Consider the following 21,164-nt stretch of genomic DNA (forward strand, 5'->3'; position numbering starts at 1 on the left):
AATTGCCTGCTTAGTGTGGAATCTCTCAGCTCAATGTAAAGGCAGAAGCCACCTGAGGAGCCGTGGTTGTGGGCGGCCCCGTCTCCCGTCCAGTCCCCTGAGGCTACTGTGGCAGCCAGCCCTGTCCATGTCCCTGGAGGCTGCAGCGGCTGTGGGCAGTCTATCCCATCTCCGCCAGCCACAGGCCGGGCAGCATCAGGCCCTTCACGGCTGGTGTGGTCCCCTAACTGGAAGGGACAGAAGGCACAGGGAGCCTGAGGGCCAGGCCGGCTATGGGCTTCCTGGCTGGCCTCAGGGCCCCCTTGCACATGCCCCATGGGCGGCTATGGGCTTCCTGGCTGGCCTCAGGGCCCCCTTGCACATGCCCCATGGGCGGCTATGGGCTTCCTGGCTGGCCTCAGGGCCCCCTCGCACATGCCCCATGGGCGGCTATGGGCTTCCTGGCTGGCCTCAGGGCTCCGTGACTGTTCCTCCGTGGGAGGCAGCCAGGCAGTCAGAAATATTCCTGAGAGTTCTGCCGTAAGGATGACTCGTGGGCGAGCAGTTCGCCAAAGGGGGTCCCCCAGGACTGCCGAGAGCTGGCTCTGGGCGCCTCTGCCTCTGCTCAGTCACTCCCTGCCCACAGCACTCCACAGAAGCGGCATGGACTTGTCCTCACACAGATGGCCAGGCGTCACTCAGCAACAGTGACAGCGACAGCAGGGCCTCTGAGGATGTATGGCCACAACCTGTACGGCAGCTGGAGCTGGGCCCGGGCGGAGGCTCCCTTCCTCCGGCCACACAGGAGCTGCCACACCCCAGGGCGGCGATGACACAGCTCACGGGACACAGCCATCACACAGGGGGACATGACCCTCATGCACTCACGAATATTTTTAACTGTAATGAATAAAAATGTGGCTTCAGATTCAGACATTGAATTAGGCTCATTTCTCTGTAGCAGCACAGGCAGGAGCTTCGGGCCAGGGTTCAACTGCCAGCTGCGATGCAGCCGTTGGAGTCCCACCTGCCCACTTGTTCCTTTTTTTTTTTTTTTAAGATTTATTCATTTTATTACAGCCAGATATACAGAGAGGAGGAGAGACAGAGAGGAAGATCTTCCGTCCGATGATTCACTCCCCAAGTGAGCCGCAACGGCCGGTGCGTGCCAATCCGAAGCCGGGAACCTGGAACCTCTTCCAGGTCTCCCACATGGGTGCAGGGTCCCAAGGCCCTGGGCTGTCCTCGACTGCTTTCCCAGGCCACAGGCAGGGAGCTGGATGGGAAGTGGAGCCGCCAGGACCAGAACTGGTGCCCATATGGGATCCTGGAGTGTTCAAGGCGAGGACTTTAGCCACTAGGCCACGCACCTGCCCACTTGTGACCCAGCTCCCTGTCCGTGTTCCTGGGAAGGCAGCGAGCATGCCCTGTGAGCCATGTGAGGTTGATGGAGTGCTGCTGGGCTCTTGGCTTTGGGCAGAACCAGTCCTGGCCATGGCAGCCATCTGGAGGTGAACCAGAGGTCAGATCTCTCTGTCCCCCCCTCTACAACTCCTCCTTTTAAATAAATGAAGTCTTTAAGGAAAAAAAAAAGTGTGAGTCTGGGTGGGCAAATGCCTGGGGCAAGAAACGCACAAATCCGATAGCGAGTGTGTGCGCAGAGGCCATGGCAGGTGGGCCTCTTCCAGCCTGCCACAGAGCGGGCGGGCCCAGGAGCCCCTCACGACGCCCCCGGCTGAACTGCAGCCGTGCAGCTCTGCGGGCGCTCCACACACCTTGTGGGCGATGCTGTTGAGCACCTTCATGGCCAGGTCGGAGACGTCGGGGTAGGGGTCAGCGGCCAGGTGCAGCAGGACTCTCCACGTCTGGGTATAGACGCTGTTGAAGGACACCCCTGCAAGAGACGGGAGGGCTGAGTGGGCTGTCGCACTGCTGCCCTCACAGGGCGTCAGACAGGATGCTCCTGCGGGAAGGATGCAGGCCTCGATCCACCCTCTGGGGAGGAAGCTGCTTCAGAACAGAGCTGCCACCTCACATGAACATGGCTGCAGGAAGGCAGCCCTTGGCCACATCCTGGGCATGGGTGAGGGGACCCCCGACCCCAGGCATCCTCAAGCCAGTGGCAGAGTGTGGGCAGGACTGGACTTGGCAGTGGCACGCTCTGGATGTGGGGCAGAGGAGGCAGGCTACGGTGGCCTCCTCAGGCAGGGCTGTGCACGCCTACCTGGTCTCTCACAGAGCCCAGCGACAGGCTGTACCCTGGCACCGCAGCAGAGCCCAGCGACAGGCTATACCCTGGCACTGCAGCAGAGCCCAGCGACAGGCTGTACCCTGGCACTGCAGCAGAGCCCCGAGGACACACATACGTTCAGCCTCTGAGCCACACCTTGGCCTTGGCACGGCAGCAGAACCCAGAGAACACACAGGTACACAGGCTCTGGCCACGCTGGGCCCTGGCACCGTGGTAGAGCCCAGAAACCGTGTGAGTCTCTGAAGGGAGAGAGGCCAGTGGGGATGGCCAGCAAGGCGGGCGGTGCAGACAGCACAGAGCAGTGTACTTGGCGGGGGACCTGGCAGCAGCACGCGCATGGCCCGAGGGCTGGTGCTCAGGAGCCAGAACGTGGAGTAGGTGACATGGCGGAGGCCCGACAGGTGCCAGCCAGCATGGGCAGGAGGGAGGGGGACGGCTGAGTGGGCAGTGCCTGGCTCTGCCCTCAAGGACGGGCAGGGATGGCCCTGCTCCATACAGCAAGGCGGGCGCCCCGACGTCTACTCCTCCCAGGTGTCCTCCTGCTTTTTGGATGTGCGGGCAGCACATGGGAACGGGCACGCACGCTTGCTGCCTAACCCCGGTAGCCTGGTGTGTTTGCCAAGTGAGATTCTCACAGGTGCCAGAGGGTCCCAGGGCCCCCTTTGCCCCGCAGGCGCTGGGGGAAGGGCCCCACCAGGGAACACCAAGGCTGAGGTTTACCATCTGCTGGGGTTATGCTACTATTTGCTGTTCCGCAACTTTATTTTTCTGACTTGATTTTCTAGCAGATTTTGACTTTGATATAACAATGTTAGTCTCATTCTGCCAGTCTCTCAGACGACAATGGATGACCTAATGACTTACTGGCGGAAACCAGAGAAGCGCCATCAGGGAACCACTGTCCATTGCACATCTCTGCTTGGTTTGGCTGGGAGCCCCTGCTCCATGGGCAGCTCTGTGGTTAAGCCTGCTGTGCCCTGAACAGGACAGAGCCATTGTGCACACACTCGGGCCCTGGGCGGCAGGCAGCAGCTCAGCACCTCTGGGCTCCGAGCACGAGCCCGGGGCACCCACGCCTGCTGCCAGCCACGTGTGCCTCACTCAAGCTCTTTTCTTCCATAGACGACAGGTGACAGACTCTCAGGGGGCCTGGGTTAGGACTTGGCACAGCAATGGCCGCACTCAGCAGGCAGGATGCAGGGAGCGACGCCAAGCTCCGGGCTCCCCTGCACCCCAGGGCGCCCCGCTGGCAGAGGCGCCGAGCCTATGACACGGGTGGAACCACTTGCCTTGCTCAGGGCTCTGCATCTGCACCATCTTGTCAGCCCCCTTCCTGTCCCTGAGCACCAACAGGCGAGTCCTGGAGATGTCCCCTCCCTAGGGCCAGCACCCGTGACATGGGGCAGCCTTTAGGAGCCGCTCTGCCCTCTCTGTGCCAGCTGGAGCCGCAGCTGTTCCCAGGAGGACAGTACTGCTCCCCGGCTAGCTGGCTAGTGCTTCTGCCACTTTAACAGCGGCTTCCATCAGGGGTGTCCACGTGCAAGGCAACTCCTAGTGGCACCAGGGGCAGGGCTTGTTTGCTCACCAGCCTCTCCTGGTAGGAAGTCAAGCGAACAGGCTGTAAGCACTTCTTCAGGGGGCCCCACTGCCACACCCCGCTCTCCCAGGAAGGAGAGACTGGACGGGAGGGGCATGATGGGTAGGCAGAATTTGCCGGTCACTGCCTCTGCTGTCTCCCAAGAGCCTGGGGGTCAGGTAGTTTCTGAGTCCTGGAATTGGGCTCCTGTGCTCCTCTGTTCTGTGAGGGGAGTCGTTCCCACCCACTTCTGAGTGAGGACTTGGACCTGGCTCTCCCAGGACACGGTGAGGAGTGGGGCTAGTCGCGCGTGGCTGTCAGCTCCGCTGATGCCAGGGCCACACGTGCCTGTGAGGTGACAACAGCGAGGGCTGGGGTGTCCAGCGGACAGCACTTCGGCTGGCTCCCCTGCACACCCTCCCCTCCCTCAACACAGGCACCCCCTGGATTTATAACTATGGTGACACATTCTCAAGCTGGTACCGTGCGGGCTGGCATTGTGGCACAATGGGTTAAGTTACCGCCTGTACCCATGGCATCCCTTAGGGCCCTTGTAAGTAGAGTGGCTGCCCCACTTCCCAGCCAGCTCCCTGCTAATGCATCTGGGAAAGCAGTAGGGGGCGACCCCAGCGCTTGGGTCCTGCACCCATGTAGAAAACCTGGATGGAGAGCCTGACTCCTGGCTTCAGCCTGGCCTAGCCTTGGCTACCGTGGTCATTTAGGGAGGGAAGCAGCGACTAAAGATCTCTATCACTGAAATAAATGAAAGCATAAATATTCTAGTACACAAGCTACAGAGCATGGTTGTACTCAGTGGAGTGGAGGGAACGAGGCCCCAGGCCCAGATCTCCAGTCTGCACGCCGGCCAGGGCCAGGCACTCTTGCCAGACCCCCAAGCCCACCTGCTCTCAGCCTTGGCAGGCAAGCAGCTGGCTGTGGCCAGTCATTCCTGGGGCCTTCAGGCCCTCTCTGGCCCCGTACCCTCGAGCAGCTGCGTGCTCAGGGAACGGGGTGTCAAGGATCCAGGTGGCTCAGATGGGGCACGGGGAGGGACGGACCATATCCGTACGTGACAAGGTCACAGAACCTGACTCTGGGTTTTGATGAAACAAACCCCTGACCCCCTGACAGGTCAGGGACACCAGCCAGCCAAGGCCACTTTGGTTTGATCTACAGCTGTGTGGGGGAGACGGTGGCACCTCGCGAGCGGGAGCCTGGAGCTGAGACCCAGGGTGCTGACGTCAGTGATACGATGATAGCCTTGTTTCCCACACTGCATCTGGATGGTCCCCTGGGAACAGCTGGCCAGAACCTTCCAGAGCTACCTGACAGGCCTCCAGCAGGAGTGACCTCAGCTTATGCTCTGCGAGCCCTGGCTCCTGGGAGCTCGCACAGGTCAGAGCTACCGCATCTAGGACGTCCCTCGAGAACTCAGCGGGAATGAGGTGTGACTCAGCGCTGCGTGGGCTGGAGACCCCGGGCTGATGAAGCACGTTCACCTCTAGACCCGGATGAGAGAGGCTGCGGGAACAGGAGTGAGGAGCTCGGAACGAGAAAGGCCCAGGAAGGATGACAGAGAGCCGAGAGAGCCAACACCGCGGAGTCCTCAGCACGACTTTGAGGAAGACACACTGTTAGGCCGACAGGGACTGCGGCTGCGAGGACGGAAGGTACTGCAATAAACACGTGGACGGACAGCTGTGAGGACCGTGCTGCGCTGAAGCAAAGTGCACAGGCCCAGCACACTCACGCAGCGCCTGCCGAGCCCACGCCGCGCACGGCACCTCCCCGCCGAGGAACACACAGCGCCTGTTGCCCTATGAACCCTGCCCAGCCTGCTGAGGCCGACACAGGCCTGGCATGGGCAGTGCAAGGTAGGAAAGCTAGAGCCCCAGCTCACCCATGAACACAGGCATGGGACAGTCAACATGAGATACCGGTGGACTCACTGTAAAAATATCCAAGGAAATTACTGAGATGAGTTTTCACAGAAATGCAAGGCGACTTTAAAAAGAAATTATAATCATGTAATTTACCACATTCATGACAACAGCAAGATAGAAGTTGACCACCTACAACAGAGGGAATTTCCGTGTAATGCCAAGGGGACCCCAAGACCGGCAGGTGCGAGGACAAGGCCCCAGGGACACATGGCCCACTCAGGGCAGCAGAGCCGCCCCTGGCCAGTCCCACACAGTTTCAGATAACACCCGGGGGGGGGGCTGCTGTGTTACCCAGAGAGCTGACCACGGCGCAACAGCAGAGCCCAGTGGTAATCACAGCAGGGCATTTGGAAGAACTAGCTGAGGACACGATCTAGGAGTTGTATCCCTGGCAAGCGCGCCATCTGCCCAGCACAGAGTCCAGAGGGAGCCTGAATGACGGAAGCTGAGGCCGGAGGGTGCTGGACAGAGGACGGGCCAGGGACAGAGAGCGGGCGACGAAGGTCCAAGTTCAGAGGGAAAGCATAACCCAGCTCCCTGCTTACAGGCACAGCGGCAACAGGCAGCACACAGACCTTCCGGGCATGCCAGGCATGAGAGGCCCGCGTGACAAAGGAACAGAATTACGCTGCACTCGAGGCTCCTCGACTGTGGACCGCAGCAGAACCATGCCGGCCGCCTGCACGGCCAGAGCCCGGGAAGGCACATGGAGGCTCCCAGCAGCAGCAGCCTGGACATGGAGCACCGAGAGCCACAGGCCGCGGCCCTGCAGGGGCAGCTGCAAGCACACGCTGCCCAGGGACAATGATGCTGCACTGGCCCCACAGGGACCTCTCCCCAGGGGAGGCTGAGCGGGAGCCATGTGGGAGTCCCGGCTGGGGCATAAGCACCCACAGGTGAAGGCACTGCCTGCGGGCGGGGCTGGGAGATGGAGCAGTAAACGCAGAGGGAGACGCTGGGCCACCACTCCAGGACAATCCGGTCATCAAGAAAGCCACAACCCAAACCGAAACCCCCGGTTCTGAGGGTAGAGATCCACTTGGGACTGAGTGAAGACCACACTTGCCCAAGATTCGGAACAAACACGGAGCTGCCAGAGCTTCTGGGCAGGAGCCCAACAGCACCCAGCAGTGCTGGGCACAGCGGACGGCGGAAGGAAAGCAGCACGGACAGGCACCCCAAGGACCATCAGCAGGGGACTGTGACAGGAATGGATGAGCACGACTCAGAGGTCCAGGAGAACAGGGACCCCCCAGGCACCCGTCACCGGCAAGGGCAGAGCAGTGGGGCGGGCTGGGCTGGGTCAGGCCAGAACCAACAGCCGGGAACTCCGCCACACATCCTGGACGCAGGGTCGGCTGCCTCCTGGGCGTTAGCAGGGAACTGCACCGCCAAGTGGAGCAGCCCGGACTTGGGTCAGTGATCCATGATGGGATCTCGGGGTCACACAGCGATGCCCTGACCTCTGCCGTGACCCCCACTCTCCCTCCTGTGGAGAGGGCACCCGCAGACGGCGCGGCACACGGGGACTCACCAATGAGGGAGTTGAGGGAAGAGTAGGAGCTCACGCGGCGCATCTTGTCAATGGTCTCGAAGGACAGGATGTACTCCTCATTCTCGGGGCTGCCCAGGGTGCTGCTGGCACTGCTGCTGGTGCTGAGGTTGCCGGGGGAGAAGGCCACCGAGCCGCCTGCTGCCCGGGCACACAGCAGTCAGGATCCCGGGATGCATGCTCTGTGTGGGGATGCTCCCAGCCCACCTACCCTGGATGCATGCTGTGGGGACGTCCCCCCCACCTACCCCGGATGCATGCTGTGGGGACGCCCCCAGCCCACCCTCCCCAGATGCATGCTCTCTGTGGGGACGCCCCCAGCCCACCTACCCTGGATGCATGCTCTGGTGGGGACGCCCCCAGCCCACCTACCCCGGATGCATGCTGTGGGGACGTCCCCCCACATACCCGGGATGCATGCTGTGGGGACGTCCCCCCAACCTACCCCGGATGCATGCTGTGGGGACGCCCCCAGCCCACCTACCCCAGATGTATGCTCTGTTTGGGGACGCCCCCACCCACCCTCCCTGGAGCTGAGGTCCTAGGGCTTCCCAAGGGCACCCCTCCAGTTGGGCAGTGCCCACATCTGGAAGCAAGCTGCTCAGGCGGGCAGCCTGTGGCCCACAGAGCCACACCCAGCGTCTCACCTTCTTCGGTCAAGCTCAGATTCTGCAGCGACTTGTTGAGGTTCCTGGCAGTGGTGACCGCGCGGATATTTCCGTAGGAGCTCACGGAACGAAGCCTGGGGGTGCACGGGCCTTCCCGCACTGGTGTCAAACTGCCGCCGTCTGTGACAGCAGAAGGAAGAATGTCAACGACAAGCTTCTAGACCGGAACGGAGGGGTGGGGGTGGGGCGAGGCTGGCACGGTGGCCCAGCAGACCACGCTGCTGCCCGCCATGCCAGCACCCCACGCTGGAGCAGGAGTTTGAGTCCTGCTGCTGACCTAGCCCCTTGCCAAGGACACTGTGACAGCAGCTGTGAGGGCCCAAGTGCTTGGGGTGTGCCAGGCAGGAGCCCTGGCTGTGGCCCAGGCTCCTGGTCGTAGCCTGACCCGGCCGGGGCCACTGTGGCCATCTGAGGAGTTAGCGTGCCTTTTGAATAAATCTCAGAGAAAAAAAAGACGGGAGGCTGTTCCCCTCCAGGGAGCTGCAGCTGCGACAAGAGAGGTGGCCTCTGCTCCTGGGGCAGGACTCAGTCAGGGGCCTCTAGCTCAGGCCCACCAGAACACTACAGGGCAGAGGGCAAGAGGCACACAACACAGAACACGGCGCATGGCAGCTGTGGGCTGCTGCCAGGGGCCCCCGAGGGCACGGACACGGTCCCCACCTGCTGACACTGCCCCTGCCTGTGGACTCCAGGTGGGAATGCCGTGTTCTGGTTACGAGTGCCTCAGCAGTGGCTTGTGCCTTGGAGGGAGAAGAGATTGTTTTCCCATGGGAAGTAGGGGCATGGGCCCGACGATGGGGGGTTCTCATCGCTCATGCTCTGTTCTCCAGTCCCCGAGGCAAAAGTTCCACCATCGTTAAGAGTTCCCTGATTGGACCCCGCGCAGCAGCCTAGCAGCTAAAGTCCTTGCCTTGCACCAGCTGGAATCCCAAGCGGGCGCCGGTTCTAATCCTGGCAGCCACGCTTTTCATCTGGCTCCCTGCTTGTGGCCTGGGGAAGTAGTCAAGGATGGCCCAAAGCCTTGGGACCCTGGACCCATGTGGGAGGCTCGGAAGAGGCTCTGGGCTCCTGGCTTTGATAGGCGCAGCACTAGCCGTTGTGGCCACAAGGGGAGTGAATCATCGGATGGAGAATCTTCCTGTCTCTCCTCCTTTCTCTGTATCTGACTTTTAATAAAAAATAAAATAATTCTTTAAAAACAAACAAACAAAAAAACCCCAAGAGCTCCCTGATTTTGATTGAAAGAGATGTGAGAGGCAGTGGGTTGGCACAGCCCCTGCTGTGCCCTGCCGAGGCCCAAGACAGGCACCTGAGGACCCAGGTGGTGCCTCGGCTCGACCTGGGGCCCTGCTGGCAGTCCCAGGGTGAAGGTGGGGTACCTGTGGTAGCGGGAGAAGGCAAGGGATAGTTCTTCTCCTCTTCCATGAACTGCAGGGCCACGGTACAGAAGTTGCTCTCATACTGCACCACGAGGTGACTCAGGGCAACCACCAGCTCCTGCCAAGAGGGAGAGCGACAGGAACGGCCTGCTCAGGCATGCAGGCAGCCCCGAGACCCCCAGGACCAGGGCAGCTCCAAGGCTCTGCAGGCAGAAGGGCTACAGCACAGCTCTGCGCCGGTGTCGGGCACGGTTGGGGCCGTGTCCTTCCAGCGCTGTGGGCCTGGCAGGCCCTGCACACCGCAGCTCCCAGGGCAGCCGGGCACCACGGGAGGCTCCTGTGCTACTTGTCAGAGCCTGACTTTGAGAGCCGACCTGAGACTCACCCTCCCCTGCCCCCACACAGACCCCACAGCAGCTAAGGCCGCGTCCCAGGCCTGCACACGCATGCTACTGCAGGAGGACGTTGCAAACATGGGACAACCCGCATTTCACCTAATGGGACTCCCTTAGGGAGGAGCAAGGAAAATTCCAGAATTAAAACAGAATCTTGGGCTCAAATGCCTTAATCCGAGGCAATGTGGCCATGGTTTCCACTTCTTCGGGACAGTTGAGGCCTAAAGCCTCAGTGCCCGGAGTTCTTAATGATCGTGGGGCAGGAGGAGTGGGGGTTATAGAAATGAGGTCGCCCCAAAAAGTTGATCTGCTTCAATAAAACAAGACACCAGCCTGAGCTGGCTGCGGGATGTCCCCTTGTCCTGAGCAGAGCAGTCCACACTGAGGCCGTGGCCTGGGGTCCAGGGACGTGGGAGAGCGGGGCCCACACCTGGTGCCTCGGGAGGCTGTGGCCTGGGGTCCAGGGACGTGGAGAGCGTGGCCCACACCTGGTGCCTCGGGAGGCCGTGGCCTGGGGTCCAGGGTATGTGGAGAGCGTGGCCCACACCTGGTGCCTCGGGAGGCTGTGGCCTGGGGTCCAGGGACGTGGGAGAGCGTGGCCTACACCTGGTGCCTCGGGAGGCCATGGCCTGGGGTCCAGGGACGTGGAGAGCGTGGCCCACACCTGGTGCCTGGGGAGGCCGTGGTCCAGGACTGTCCTGTGAGCTCCGCATGTAGTTGCTCTGGGGTGGGCACAGGATTTGGCAAGCATGCTCAGCTGTCCCAGCTTTCCTGAATGGATCCACACCAGGGCCCTACCCTGCTGGGCACCCTGGCACAGGGCTTCACGTTGGGTGTCCGCGCCCATGGACACCCTGCATCCCCTCACTCACAGGGCGCATGTGTCACACTGCAGACAGCCTTCCTCCCAGTGACTAAGAGCTCTGCCACATGGCCTCCCGTGGCCCAGTCAACCTCTGGCTGCACCAGCCAGCCCTACCCCAGCCAGTGGGAGCTCAGCTCTTCGGGCCCCGTTTCCTGGCACTCCCTCTCCAGCGGTGAGCAAGTCCCCAGAGCCTGCTAGCTGCCCCTGAACGGCTGCTGAAATCCTCATGGGCAGCACGCAGAGAGGAGGTCGCCCTCCTGCCTCGGGTCCTGGAGCACAGCTAGTCCTGCCACTGCTATGCCCACCTGCTGGGCATGGGCCCTGCTCTGGCCTCCGCACTGGCTGTCTCTCCTGCCTGGACCTGCTTCTGCCAGGTCTCTCTACTTAGCACTGCCCTGGGTGACCTCCCTGAGTCCTGGCTCCTTCCTCCCTCCTCCCTGAACCCTGGATCCCTGCTCCCTGAGTCCCTGCTCCCTCTTCCCCATCCCTGAACCCTGGATCCCTCCCCACCCCCATCCCTCCTTTCGCCCTGAGCCAGGGCCCATTCCTCTGGTGCCCCCACTAGCGGTTTCCCATATATCCCACCCTCCCATGCCCAAGGGAGATGGCAGGTGGAGGAGCCACATGTCACTCCTGGCTGTGCCACTAGGGCCCAGTGTGTGCAGGGCAAGCTTCCCTTTAGAGTGAGCGCGTGACGGGTGCCATCAGCACCCCTGTGGCTGCGGGTGGCCTGGCAGAGTCGATCTGGACAGTTCTTCCATCCACCAATGCCACGATGGTGCGTGAGCTCAGCTAAGGTCCTAGGCCAGCATCCAGGCCCTGGGTGGGGTCGCAAGCCGGCACTCCCTGCCCGTCTGAGAGGTCAGTGCCTGTGGACTGTGCAGTTTGTAGATTCTTTTCTTCACAGACAAGCCAAGTTCAAAAGGACGTAAGAGGACCCAGCACGGTAACCTAGTGGCTGAAGTCCTTGCCTTGCATGTGCTGGGATCCCATATGAGTTCTGGTTCTAATCCCAGCGGCCCTGCTTCCCATCCAGCTCCATGTCTACGGCCTGGGAAAGCAGTCGAGGATGGCCTAAAGCCTTGGAACCCTACATCTGCGTGGGAGACCTGGAGGAGGTTCCTGGCTCCTGGCTTCGGATCAGCTCAGCATCGGCCATTGCAGCCGCTTGGGAATGAATCATCGCACAGAAGATATTCCTCTCTGTCTCTCCTTTCTGTATATCTGTCTTCCCAATAAAAAATAAAAAATCTTTAAAAAAAAGAGAGAAAAAAGTACACATGGGAGCTCAACACGGATCTATCGCCTTCAGTCTGACCAGCCAGCTCGCAAGCCAGCAAAGCCCTTGCCCGTGGCCACGTGGGAAGGAGGCGTGGAGGACAGGTGGCCAGCGAAGTGTGCCCCAGGCACTGCTCAGCAATGCCTCCCGAGAGGCGCCCCAGGACACCCTGATCACTCCAAACACCACCTTGCCAATGTGATGAACAGGCGAGTACTGAGCGGTGTGCCTGGGGCACCAGGGGGCATGTTCTTGACGGAGCTGCCACTGACAGCCAAACCCAGCTCTGGAGATCTGAGCAGCCCCTGGCCCCTCGCGGCCACCCCAGGGTGCTTGACCCTCCCCAGATGCCTGTGCCAATCCCTTCCCAGCAGGAGGTAGGACAGCACTGCTGGTGTCTCCCCCAGGGTGATGTGCACCCTTAGGTAGGGGTGCCTGGCACCCCTCTGCCAGGGCTTCCGCTGTGGCAGAGGTTGTGTGCCGCACAGAACCAACACGGGCAGGAACAGAGCAGCTGGTCATAGCTCATCTGGGTCTCGACACACGAGGACATGCCATGGCCTGCAACTCCAGACAAGCCCACGTCAGGTTGCCCTGGTGATGTGGAGAGCCACACCCAGGCTGGAGGCCCAGCGTGGTGCCCACGGGCACTCCCAGACTGCTGGCCCACTCCTCTGGCCCAGACAGCTCAGGACATCCCCATGAACGGCCCTCCTGTTTATGATGCTTGGGCAAAAGGAAGCTTTCCTTCAGAGCGAAGTTTAACGGACAATTACAGGAACCACGCACGGGCTCACTGGGCTAGCATGTCACCATGCCCATCTCCTTAGAAGATTTGGCATGTGGGTACTCAGGAACTCGAGATGGGGGTGCCCGCCTGCTTTCTAACTGTGGGTGGCGAGCCTGTTAGGATCATATCCCCCCAGTGCCTCAAACTAACAGCCTAAGCCACACTGCACCTCCTGCTGGCTTAGGGCTTGCAGAGCCCCCAGGCATCCGAGATCCACTGGGGCAGCACGCTGGCCTGCCTTCCCCACTGGATGGGATGCTGTCCACTCCAGGCCACCTCCGAGGCACCAGCCGTGAGCCGGTGTCCCCAGAAGCCTGTCTGCCAGCAGGAGGGAGTCGGTTGTGGGGCGCATGTGTCTCACAGGGTCGTGTGGCCAGACAACGACCTGTGACACCTGCAGGCCTCAGGCAAGCCACGGTCACGTTTGGTTGCTGATACCAGTGCCGTGGAGGGCCACACCACACGGCCTTCTGCTGGCCAGGGGACACTGCCCCTGACAGCTGCTCGGAGGGGTGTACTCCCCACTAGAAAAGCTGGGAGACGCAGCCCACTGCCTCCCTCGAAGCACATACATTAGATCTCGTGGAGAGACGCACCACGGATGGGGCAGCCCTGGCTTGGGGCATGGAGCCTAGGGGAAGCCCACTGGTGCCCACTTGCAGGGTCACGCACCTTCCGCACCATGGGGCAGCCCTGGTTCGGGGCAGGATCCCATGGGCAACCCGCTGGTGCCCACTCGCGGGGTCACGCACCTTCCGCACCATGGTGCAGCCCTGGTTCGGGGCAGGGGCCCATGGGCAACCCGCTGGTGCCCACTCGCGGGGTCACGCACCTTCCGCACCATGGGGCAGCCCTGGTTCGGGGCAGGGGCCCATGGGCAACCCGCTGGTGCCCACTCGCGGGGTCACGCACCTTCCGCACCATGGGGCAGCCCTGGTTCGGGGCAGGGGCCCATGGGCAACCCGCTGGTGCCCACTCGCGGGGTCACGCACCTTCTGCACCATGGGGCAGCCCTGGTTCGGGGCAGGGGCCCATGGGCAACCCGCTGGTGCCCACTCGCGGGGTCACGCACCTTCTGCACCATGGGGCAGCCCTGGTTCGGGGCAGGGGCCCATGGGCAACCCGCTGGTGCCCACTCGCGGGGTCACGCACCTTCCGCACCATGGGGCTGCCATCATTGATCAGCTGGGCCAGCATCATGGCCACGTTGTGGTCGATGGTGGTGGAGTGGTCTGTCCTCTCAGCAGAGTTGCCCACAAAGGTGCCCAGAGCAAAGACGGCTGCACAGCGCACCTGCAAGTCAGGGGTCACGGTCACGCCTGCAGCTGGGGTTGGATACCAGGGCCGTCCTCCCTGATACACAGTCGGTTAGAGGCCTGGGGAAAGCAGTGGGAAATGGCCTGTGTCTGGGCTGCTGTCATTCATGGGGAGAGCAGGCTGAAGCTCTGGCTCCCGGCCCAGCTCCTGTTTTGGTGCGGGGGGCAGGCTCCAGCAGGAGGGGCGCAGGCATGGGGCTGTAGTCTGGGTGGGGAAGAAGAGGGCAGTGAGTGCAGTGGGTACACCCGGGAGGGGGAGGACCGGGGGGACCTGGAGGGGAGAACGAGGAGGAAAGGCAGCAGTGGGAGGACCAGGCAGGCTGGTGGGATGCTCATGTGGCGGGTGGGGCCTAGAGGGGCAGAGTCGGGCTGTGACTTGGGGGACCAGACAGGGCATGGGGCTATGTGGTGTCAGGGCTGAGGAACATTGCCTCAGTGGGTGCAGAGCCCCAGGCAGAGGGCATCAGGGCAAGGAACCCCAGGGGCCACATTGGTAGCTGTACACCGCAGGCCCTGCCTCCAAGAGGCTCTGGCCAGGGGCGACGTGTCCAGTGACTGCTGTGACTGAATGCCACGGCACTTCCGGCTGGTGGACAGAGCCACGTCCCCACGTTTCTCGCCAGCTTCCCAACTGTCCCCAGTAGCTCGGCTGGTTCCTCATCTCTGTGGCCTAACACTGGTGGTGGGCAGCAGCGCCCACATGCTCTGAGTGAGCACGTATACCCACAGGAGATGGGGCGGGGCTGCTCAGAGAAGCTTCGAGAGTACACTGGGAGCTTTGTGGCCAGGGGTTGTCAGAGGTCTTTGGGTCGTCCTCAGAGCTGGGGCTTGCGGGAGTGGCATGCCGCCTTCAGCTAACGCTGGTCAGGAACTGGCCCTACCCCAGCTCACGGCCTTCTCACTGGCCCTCAGATGTCACTGACACGGTGTCTGAGAGACCCTGGGCAGGAGGGGCGAGAGGACAGGGCCGGCTCCAGGCTGCGAACCGACAGCCAGCTCTGGTGGTGACGAGGGGAGGGTGGGAGCCGCGTGCGCAGAAAAGAGAGCAGCGAGGGGCAGGGGAGCGGGAGCTCAGCAGGGACCGGTGTGTACACACTGTCCAGCTGAACGAGTCCTGTGGAACGCAGGCCACGAGAGGCACTCTCACCGGCTGATCCTCCTTACAGGGGCACGATGGCCAGAGCCAGGCCGGAGCGGGGAGCTGTGCCCCAACAGGCCCTCCCGGGGAGCAAGGGCCCAGGGAAGCAGCATTACTTGTTGCCTGTCACAGTGTGTGTCAGCACGTGATCTTACTTCACACAGTGTTCCCTGTCCGTGGGCGTCTGTCTGCTCAGGTTTAGGCTGTTTTTGGGGAACAGTGAGTGTGGCCTTCCCCGTGGCCTGCACCTGGCCCTGGACCCCAGACGGGTGGGACCACTCCCAGCTCCTCAGGATGGGAGCAGACCTGTCTCGTCCGACGGTGCCCTTGGCTGCCTCCTGGGACCAGGGACAGTGGGCTGCTCATCTGGGCCTAGGCTCGGGCCCCATTTCTGTGCTAGCCTCAGACCTCAGACCTCAGGTCTCAGCCCTTAGCCCCCAGCCCCCAGCCCCCAGCCCTCAGCCCCAGCCCTCAGCCCCCAGCACCAAGCACCCAGCCCTCATCCCTCAGCCCTCATCCCTCAGCCCCCAGCACCCAGCTCTCAGCCCCCAGCCCCCAGCCCTGAGCCCCCAGCCCCCCACCCTCAGCCCCTAGCCCCCAGCCCTCAGCCCCAGGCCTCAGTCCTAGGCCTCAGCCCTCAGCCCTCAGCCCCTAGCCCCCAGCCCTCAACCCCCAGCCCTCAGCCCTTGGCCCCCAGCCCTCAGCCCTTGGCCCTCGGCCCTCAGCCCCAGCACCCAGCCCTCAGCCCCTAGCCCTCAGCCCTCGGCCCTCAGCCCCAGCCCCCAGCCCTCAGCCCTCGGCCCTCAGCCCCCAGCCCCAGGTCTGCTGGCAGCCTTGTGTTGCCCTCGGCTCTGCCCCTTTCCTCTCCAGTGTTACTCGTGTTTTGTTTGATGCTTTCCATCCTCTGGGAAGTCCTGAGGAAACGCATCCACTAGGACTTCCCAGAGGACCTGGCCCCACAGGGCAGGCCCAGGGCACTGGGGCAGGCTGCCTTCCCACCACAGGATGTGGCAAGCACCCCAGCCGCCGTGAGCAGGGCTGCCAGCAGACGTCCTGGGCAGTGCCCAGGACCTTGCCTAGCCCGCCCGAGCCTGTCATCTGAGCACTGTGCTGGGACCTGCCTGCGGGCGCCCAGGCACTGCACCCACAACGCCTTTCACAGAGTGTCCGCCCAGCTCGAGCCCCTGGCAGGGACAACTCACCTCAGGGATGGGGTCGGAGAGGAGGCTGTAAAGTTTCTCGTGTGCGCTGTCCCGCACCCCGCACCAGCGGGCCGAGTCGAAGTTGTGCCAGATCCTGCCCAGGCAGATGGCCAGCCACTGGCGCAGCAGGGGGTGGGGGTCGCTGAGCTGCTCCAGGCAGAGGGCGATCAGGTTCCCCTGCAGGCAGGCTTCCTGGGCACAGATGGGGTGTCCTTCAAATGCAGCTCAAGACTGGTTCAAGTTCGCATGTTTTACACCTCCCCCCCATCCGCAGGGGCCCCGTGAACGGCAGGGATCTCCCCTGGACACTACTGCACCTGGCCCAGCTGCATGTGGCCACGTGTGCCTGAGGCCGACCGTCTGTACGGGCCCGGGGTGGCCAGCAGCCTTACCTGCCCGGTGTTGTAGCTGTTGACAATCACGGCGAGGATGAAAGCGGTCATGGTCCGATGCTCAGCCTGGAAAACAGAACCTCGCCTCGGTCCTGTGTCTTCCCGCGGTGAGGGCTCGCTGCTCCCAGGCCTCCCGCAGCCGTCACCGTGAGCCCCAGGCAGCGCGACCCACACAGCGGGAGCCGGCCGTGTGGGTGGTGCCGACGGGCCCAAGGACGGCCTTCGCTAAGGGGCCCAGGGCTCTGGCCTCCTGCGGCTCGGCTGCGTCCTGCTCTTCCCCTCTGCTGACCTGGCACTCGGTCCGTTCCAACCACTCTGGCCTTCTGCGATTGCACACACACTCCCATCTAACCTGTTCTAGGGCCCCTGAAATTCACACCACGCTCCTAGGGCCTTAATTCTTCCCTTGTCTGACCCTCCGATGAAGCACACTCAGCCGTTCCTGTCCCACAGAGCACCGAGCTCGACACAGTGCCACAGCAGGATGAGCTGCCCCAGCCATGCTGGCATCCTATGTGAGCACTGGCGGGTCCCGGCTGCTCCACTTCCCACCCAGCTCCCTGCCTGTGGCCTGGGAAAGCAGTCAAGGACGGCCCAAAGCCTTGGGACCCTGCACCCGTGTGGGAGACCTGGTTGGAGTCTGGGCCTTGGGCTTTGACCTGGCCCAGCTGTTGTGGCCACAGGGGAGTGAATCACAGGATGGAAGCCCCCCGTCTCCCATTTGCAGGTCTCTGTTCCCTGCTGGTTCCTGCACCCACTTCTTAGTCTTTCTGGCTTCCTCCTGTGGGCGCAGAGTGGGGAAGCTGGCCTGAGGTGCCCTGGTCCCCAAGCAGTAGCTCAGCTGCTGCAGGAGTGCAGGCCCCTGCCATCTGCGGGACTGGTCACTCCCCGGCAACCCCCCACCCTGCTCGACCGCCTCTACCCTTGGACAACTGCGTCGGCCCCACCTCCCAGGCTCGCACTGGCCGCCTGGCACGGGAGGCTCATTTCTTCAGGTCAGGAAGCTTCTCAAGGCGTCAAAGGCTAGCTGAGACACAGGTGCCCTTAGCGCCCTTGGACCCACCCCTGGACCCACCCCGGACCCACCCTGGACCCACCCCGGACCCACCCGGGACCCACCCCTGGACCCACCCCGGACCCACCCCGAACCCACCCCTGGACCCACCCCCAGTGCCTTCTTGTCCATTGCTCTCAGGGACGGAGCCTATGCTTGCTCTGTCTCATGATGTGTTTTGTCACAGCTGTCTGCCTGTGACTGATGTGGTGTTTCTGGGGCCAGTCAGGGGCTCACCCATCTGCTACAACAGCCCATGCATAACAGAGCCTCACACAAGCACCCTGCGCTGGGCACAGGCCTGGCTCATTGCCCATGGGCTGGAGCACTCTGGGCCCGGCCTGGTGTGCAGGCCTGTGCTGACCCTCTGGGGCAGCACACTGAGCCTGGTCACTGTGCAGCCCTGTGGTGGCCCTCTGGGGCAGCACACACTGAGCCTGGCCACTGTGCAGCCCTGCGGTGGTCCTCTAGGGCAGCACACACTGAGCCTGGGCCTGGTGTGCAGGCCTGCGCTGGCCCTCTGGGGCAGCACACACTGGGCCTGGCCACTGTGCAGCCCTGTGGTGGCCCTCTAGGGCAGCACACACTGAGCCTGGCCACTGTGCAGCCCTGTGGTGGCCCTCTGGGGCAGCACACACTGAGCCTGGGCCTGGTGTGCAGGCCTGCGCTGGCCCTCTGGGGCAGCACACACTGGGCCTGGCCACTGTGCAGCCCTGTGGTGGCCCTCTGGGGCAGCACACACTGAGCCTGGGCCTGGTGTGCAGGCCTGCGCTGGCCCTCTGGGGCAGCACACACTGGGCCTGGCCACTGTGCAGCCCTGTGGTGGCCCTCTGGGGCAGCACACACTGGGCCTGGCCACTGTGCAGCCCTGTGGTGGCCCTCTAGGGCAGCACACACTGAGCCCGGCTGCTGTGCAGCAGCCCCTCCCCTGCTCTCTGCAGTCGCCCCACAGGGCACAGGTGTAGGGAACTCCACCTGCTGTCTCTGGCCGGGAACACAGCACAGGCTCAGCATGGCTGGGGCATGGGCATCCCTGGGGTTGCCGTGTGGTCCCGGTTGGTGGAGCTCACCACGTTGCAACAAGTGACTGGGACCGTTCTGCCTCTCCTGGCCGGCTGGGCTTGGGGGGGCGCACTCCCACTTACCCCACCGAACGCATGTGCACACCTCACCGCCCATGCCACCCACATGTAACCTGTAACACTTCCTGTCTGCTGTCCACCATCTGGTTAAAGATCAGCTAGAGGGTGTGCTAACACACAGCAAAGCTCCTCACATGACCGACCCAGCCACCTGGGACAGCACGAACACGCTGGTACGCCTGGCTAAATATTCTGATACGATTAGGTTTCACGCAAGAATTGTTCAGAACATCTATTTTCTCCCATTACTACACTAAGAATAAAGAAATCGCTTATAAAACATTTACAGATGCTCCCACATGACTCAGCCAGGTCGCTGTCAACACAGCTATGCACACGACCATGCTCCCCGGCCCGCGTCCATCCGCCTTGGCATGCACGTGCTGAGGCACAGTGACGTCCTTCCTGCTGCGGGCCCACCCAGACACCTGCGTGTGGGTGCCAGGGAGGTAACTGGGCACAGGAGGGCACAGCCCAGCGCCTGTGGGCTGCACAGACTTGGTGTGCGGGGACCTCAGCCCTTAGGCAGAGGCACACAGCTGTCTGCAACAGGGCAGCCGCCACTCCCTGACACCCCTGCACAGGGACACTGACCAGGGCCACACGGCCGTCCCTCAGGTGTTGTCCTTACCGGCATGTAAGGGTCTGCCAGGACCGACAGGAAGTACTTGTGCCCGTTGTCCTTGACGAGGTCCGCCTGGCATGACTGCAGGGAGAGACAGAGAGTGAGACCCTCCTCTGCGGAGCGCGGTAGCTTTGCAGCTCCTTGAGGAGTGAGCATATAGCAGAGCGCCATGAATATTCATGTCTTCATCACTTGTGCAAGTTCAATTTTCATTGGAAAAAACAGCTCAGGGTGCTGCTGCGTGCTTTTCTTTTGACTAGAGGGAAAAGGGCTGGGACCACACACACCCTTGAAGGTGTGCAGCTCCCAAACATTCCTGGACAAACACCTTCTGGCTGCCTGCAGTGGGGTGCCCGGGGCGTGGTGCCTGGCTGGCTGCCTGCAGTGGGGTGTCCGGGGCGTGGTGCCTGGCTTTGCGACAGGGCCCAGATGTGGGGTCCAGGTCAGTCACAAAAGCTCTGCTGGAAGCGTGCAGTGTGCAATGGCCATGACAAAGCTCTAGCTGACTCGCAAGGACGGAGGCTGCCTGCCTTGAAGCAAGCTCGCAGGGCCAGCACGACGTTAGCTGGGCTTCCGGGACCAATGTCAGGACGACCATCCTGAGGGGTAGCCTGGGCTTGCCCAGCTGTGAGAAGCTTGGAGAATGGTGGCTGAGATCCGAGGAGCTGGAAGGTGCAGCATACAGTGGGCTCAGCACCATGCAGGGCGTCCTGGTCCCTGGTGGTGCAGCCGGCACTTGCTGGCTACCCAGCCCAGAGGCTCTGCCAGGGCTCACGGCTGTTTCTTCCTGCTAAGGCGGCCTCCGGATGCTGCCCTGCCACATTAGAGAGAGTCTTTAATTCAGGGCCATGAGGATGTGGGGGGAGCCAGCTCAGGGTGCAGGCCTTAACCTGAGCCAGGGGCAGCCAAGATGGCAGCTTTCAAGGGCCACCTCAGAGGTCCCTGGCTTTAGCTGAGGGTTTTCAGCACTCTTCCAACATCGACTGTGGGCAGCAGAGTGCCATCCGGGACGCACGGCCACCATGAGAACAGATTGGCATTTGTCTTTAAACAAGTCCAGTGAAAGCCTGCATGCTTACAGTGACGTGTAATGGGGTGGCCCTGAGTTCTGTCCCACAGATCTGAAAACCAAGTGCGTGGCTCGAAGCACCTCAGCAGGCACTTCCTCCTGTGATGCCGTCACAGCCACAGGCTTCTGGCTGCCACGCGGGCCTTCGCGGCGACACTGCCGCGTCCTTGGCCTGTGGTCAAGCCCCGCCGCGGCCACGTGCACACCGGCTTACACGCTGCCCACGGGAGCCGTGTCTGTGTAGGCACGAGCTCTCAGCCACCCCGTCCTGCCTCCCAGTCATGGTGTGGGGAAGCCAGCAGATGCCGCCCTCAGCACGGTGAGGGCTCCGAGCAGCAGACTCCAGGCTGTAGCCAAGGGCCTCCGGGACGAGCTCCCCTGTAGGGCGGGTCTGCCCAGCTCCCAGGTCCAACTGCCATTAGGACGTGTGAGGGTCAGGGTCAAGGGAGGGGAGCGGCAACAGTGTGTACACTCAAGAGGCCTCCTTCAGCGAGCCCCCTTCAGCAAACCCTCCCCACCTCACCCCCGACTTGCCCTGCAGCCTTCTGT

The 21,164-nt window shown here is 62.5% G+C and overlaps 1 protein-coding gene across 2 annotated transcripts in view; it reads right to left on the minus strand.

Moving 5' to 3' along the window:
* The window catches only part of RPTOR (regulatory associated protein of MTOR complex 1), a 226,148-nt gene that overhangs the window by 21,503 nt on the left and 183,481 nt on the right, over nt 1-21,164 (minus strand). The window contains exons 14-21 of one of the 2 annotated variants that reach the window (XM_058675485.1): nt 19,553-19,627; nt 16,726-16,791; nt 16,334-16,525; nt 13,830-13,970; nt 9,349-9,466; nt 7,949-8,089; nt 7,284-7,439; nt 1,755-1,873 (exon numbers count right to left, since the gene is read on the minus strand). In XM_058675485.1, the coding sequence (XP_058531468.1) occupies nt 1,755-1,873; nt 7,284-7,439; nt 7,949-8,089; nt 9,349-9,466; nt 13,830-13,970; nt 16,334-16,525; nt 16,726-16,791; nt 19,553-19,627 (1,008 nt within the window). Of the gene's footprint in view, nt 1-1,754; nt 1,874-7,283; nt 7,443-7,948; nt 8,090-9,348; nt 9,467-13,829; nt 13,971-16,333; nt 16,526-16,725; nt 16,792-19,552; nt 19,628-21,164 lie in introns of both variants that reach the window. The other variant, XM_058675484.1, reaches the window with a different exon arrangement.

The sequence above is a fragment of the Ochotona princeps genome, chromosome 17 (genome assembly GCF_030435755.1).
Source record: "Ochotona princeps isolate mOchPri1 chromosome 17, mOchPri1.hap1, whole genome shotgun sequence".
NCBI classification, from domain to species: domain Eukaryota; kingdom Metazoa; phylum Chordata; class Mammalia; order Lagomorpha; family Ochotonidae; genus Ochotona; species Ochotona princeps.